This window comes from Dreissena polymorpha, chromosome 16 (assembly GCF_020536995.1).
Source record: "Dreissena polymorpha isolate Duluth1 chromosome 16, UMN_Dpol_1.0, whole genome shotgun sequence".
Lineage (NCBI taxonomy): Eukaryota > Metazoa > Mollusca > Bivalvia > Myida > Dreissenidae > Dreissena > Dreissena polymorpha.
In genome coordinates this window covers 31,571,215-31,575,489 of record NC_068370.1, presented here as the reverse complement: position 1 = coordinate 31,575,489, position 4,275 = coordinate 31,571,215, and the positions used below count along the sequence as shown (strand labels likewise).

Here is a 4,275-nt window from a genome sequence, read left to right as displayed (position 1 = left end):
TTAAACAGCACTATATGGCTACATTAATCGTAAGATCGATCCTGTTTGCGGATTTATTTCTTCATATTTATTTGTCAATTATTGTGTGTATTATTCATATCTCAGTAATATTGACATATACGTTTGAAAAGCGCCTGTGTACCACGTAATGTTGATAAGCGTTAATTGTGTTCTATGTTTATAGGACTTTCAGCGAGTTTCACGAACGAAGTAAACGTTTAGAATACATTTATTCATGAATTGTATTTATTCAAATGCAATTCGAATAAATTAAGAGGTTCACCTGCAATATTTAAATGTTTCAACTATGTTCAGCGATAATAATATAATGATACACCTTATGCTAATATCCGGATATTTTTCAGAAAATGTTCAAAGCACACTGATACGCTTTAACAAGACAGGAACCTCTGAGATGGTCAATAAGAAAAAGAAATTATGTGGATATTAGTTATGTTATAGAATAAACATGTACACGTCATATAACATGCATCGCCTTAAAACTGTATAATATACTATTGCAAGAACCATCGCTGATGCGACATGAATCTAAAAATCCAAAAACAAATTCTTCTTGTACGTATTTATATGAAATACAACTGCAAACACTATTTATAAAAATCTACGTATACGATATCAGTATAATATATTTTTTAAAACATTTTATTCAATACCAACCATAGCCATTCATCAAATTGCAAGTTCCTTTTTTACTGAAAATGTAAATTACAAAAGATACATTCGTTCAAAGACTCACCAGTTTTAAATTATTATTAAAATACACTTATATTTAAAATTGTGCGACATTGGGCTTTACTGATTTTTTTAATATATGAATTAATAACGGTTATTGCATATACCTGCTATGCCTTACAAGTTTAAGGTTCATTTTCATACTTTGAAGCAAAACTAAGAAGATCTTTCATATTTAAGCAATGGAAGTCATATATTCCAAATAGAGCCATAACTTCGCATAAATACTACACGTGCAAATACGAAATTACTCCTTCAATCGCTTTCCTACAAATCGGGCAACATTTGTTACATTTTTGCCACAGGGAATAACACGCTTTACACATGTTTGCGTGCATAGAATGGAGAAAAGTAACGACAGACCTTTCCTCAGCTATTGTTATCTTGTTGCCACATACAGACACATATTTTGCACATGTTCGAATGCATATACGGTAGAATAGTAACGACAGACCTTTCCTCAGCGCATATCAACACTCGCTGGGTGTTAAGCCTTCAATCTCTTCTCTACAACAAGGACAGCTATTGTTATATTGTTGCCACTTACAGATACACATTTTGCACATGTAAGAGTGCATACACGGTAGAATAGTAACGACAGACCTTTCCTCAGCGCATATCAAACACTCGCTTGGTGTTAATCCTTCAATCTTTTTCCTACAAAAAGGACAGCTATTGTTATCTTGTTGCCACATAAAAACACACATTTTGCACATGTTCGAGTGCATACACGGTAGAATAGTAATGAAAATTATTTCCTCAGTGCATATCACACACTCTTTGGGTGTGTCATCGTCGTCGTGAAGTGGAAATATCTTCATGTTTACAACATTACTCTTTGTGTGTCCCTCTGCATCATTTATCTCTGGGGTTCGCTCTACAGCACTTATCTCTGTGTTCCCCTCTACATCAGTTGTATATGTGCTACCCTCTACATAATTTATCTCTGTGTTACCTTCTTCATGATCAGTTTCGCTGCCCACCTCTACATCAGTGATCACTGGGTTTTCATCTACATCAGTAATCTCTACATCATTAATCACTTCGCTGAAGCCATTATGATTAGGGACACTCTGAGGGAGTTCATTTACTACTAATTCCCTATTAACATAATATGATTGACATATTTTCAGGAATGACAACACAACTTGCAATGTTACCAGTAAAACACAAACACAAAGGTAAATTGGTAAGAGTATGTGCACAATTGGATGAACAAAATTATACAAAACGTAAACAAATGCTCCTCCATGTTGATAGGCTTCGACAAAACACAATAGAAAAATTACGAATAAAATAGTTTCATTGTGTGTTATTATTTCCTTAACAACGACAACTATTAGCACAGCTCCAACGAAAGTAAACACGACAACACATATCCAGAACACAAACGTGGAGACGACATAGTCTAAACTTTCAGTTACAATGCAAATCAATCCTGTTAAGACATGGCCGAATAGCATACAAGACTTGATGCAACTTACATATGGTGCGAACCTGAAACTAAATATTTCCGTTGTTACTTCCATTGTATTGCCTTCAGTAATTAACGTTCAAAACGTGGATGTTACAATCTCCGTTTCTTATTTAAATTATTACTTTTCTGCTTAATTAACGCATGTTTCCTCATTTACGGGAAACGATTTCTTTAGATGTTTTTGATTGTCTTAATTGTTGTTTTGTTTCGGTGAGCACCTTTTTTGACTGGATTGGAACAATGTATAAGCTCAATAATTTCATTATTTATCACATTCTTTTGCTGATCATGCTTCTGATTGGTCACACTTCGACGGTTCTTAGTTGAAAATTAAATCCACTGTACCTAAAACATGATCAATGTTATAATAATGCAATGTTCAAATGTTCAAAATGATTAAAATAGCGTATTGAGCGGTTTCTTAATGTCAGATTTACGTCGACATTGAAACAATAATTCTAACGGTAGCTAAAGCATAAGGTATAAAATAAATACACTATAGTTGTCATTTTCGGTTTAATTGTTATATACATTTCGTTTATTGTATGTTTCCAGTAAATTGTATCATGGCGTCATTCAAGTTTAGACTATTTTAATTTTGGTTTGATCTGACACATTTTCGATCATAAAGTATCGGTTAATATTAAATAACTACAAGAATAATATTTTAAACACCAAATATTTTATACGGAATGCGTGAATTACATTAACTATCATAAAAAAGCAATAAAGGTACTATGAAAGACAAAAAACGAATAGTATTTTTTAATACTCACCATACTTAGTTACCTTCATTAATATACTTTCCTTTGAAGTTTCGATCTTCTGGTATTGCACTTTGTATTAAACTAAGGCTGTTAGAAACGCCTGACTGGGTTGCACATAGTATGAAAACGTTCCATGTTTGTAACTCGAAAAATGGCTGTATGATTTTCTTCCTTCAAGCCTGACTTATGCATGTTAATTGTTAAACGATGCCTCAATTTAGTCCAAAACAATAATTAAAACAAGCACATGTATGTTTCCAATAATGAGTCAATAAACATAGACTTATAAATACCCGTTGTATTGATTTAAAGTTTGTTAAAGTAACAGATAACGGTGGTTTGTATTGTTCAAAACTATACATACGAGTACACACCAGCTTAAAATAAAGGTCAACTGTAATCTAACAGCCTTTATCTATCTATATATCTTAACAATGACAAGCATATAAATCATATATTTGATTCAGTTTTTTTTTCAATTTTAGTTATTTATAAGCACAGTTTCCACATGTAAGTGATCGGAATCGGTAAAGAATTACACACAAAATTCGTCACATTCAACAATGAAACTATTTGTAAAAATAACAGGAAACAACTTTATATTGAGCACTTTCAATAAAGTGAAGAACACAGTTGCAAAGTTTCAAATTCTTGTTTTAATCGACATTTAAATTATTCAATATGAATCAGTTCTCGTATAAACAAATAATCAATGAACAGTATTATAATTTTAATAACGCCCATAAACTTTCATAATAAAGCTCTCTGGAGTTCCTAACAAAGCGCTCATTTAATCGACTGAATAACGCTTACCATCTTTGGAATGGTGAATGAAGCCACCCACACGAAATTGTAGTACTAATTTTAAATAAAGAGATCAATAGATTTTACAAGAACTTTCAATAAGCGATCTGAACTGATCTTGACAGATGCCAAAAGTTGTTTTTCGGCGATATTTATATCTGTCGCTAAGCACTAAGAATTTAGGATTTTGTGCACCAACCAATGAAAATGACTTAGAAATTTGGCTAAGCAAATCATAATGACTTAGAAATTTGGCTAAGCAAATCATAATGACTTAGGATTGTGACAACCAATCAAATGTATTTAGGAATCCTAAATCCCCAAAAAGTTCTCCAGCGGCAAACATTCATCAATAACATTATATTTTAACTAACAAAATCATTTTAGGAGCATATATAAATAAGCAAAAGATTCTACATCTAACAATTAACAAATAAACGCCTCTCTGACCTAAACAAACATGCAGTTATAACA

General features: G+C 32.2%; 1 protein-coding gene across 2 annotated transcripts; it reads right to left on the bottom strand.

The window, feature by feature from the left end:
• Nucleotides 1-235: 235 nt before the first annotated feature.
• On the bottom strand, nt 236-3,378 carry LOC127862771 (uncharacterized). 2 transcript variants are annotated; one of them, XM_052402037.1, is made up of 2 exons: nt 3,007-3,378; nt 236-2,575 (listed from the first exon to the last, which is right to left on the bottom strand). In XM_052402037.1, exon 2 carries the CDS (start codon nt 2,280-2,282, stop codon nt 1,224-1,226), a length of 1,059 nt encoding a protein of 352 aa, XP_052257997.1. In that variant the 5' UTR covers nt 2,283-2,575; nt 3,007-3,378; the 3' UTR covers nt 236-1,223. The 2 variants fall into 2 exon arrangements, with proteins under 2 accessions (XP_052257997.1, XP_052257998.1); XM_052402038.1 differs by having other exon boundaries at nt 3,020-3,378.
• Nucleotides 3,379-4,275: the final 897 nt, after the last annotated feature.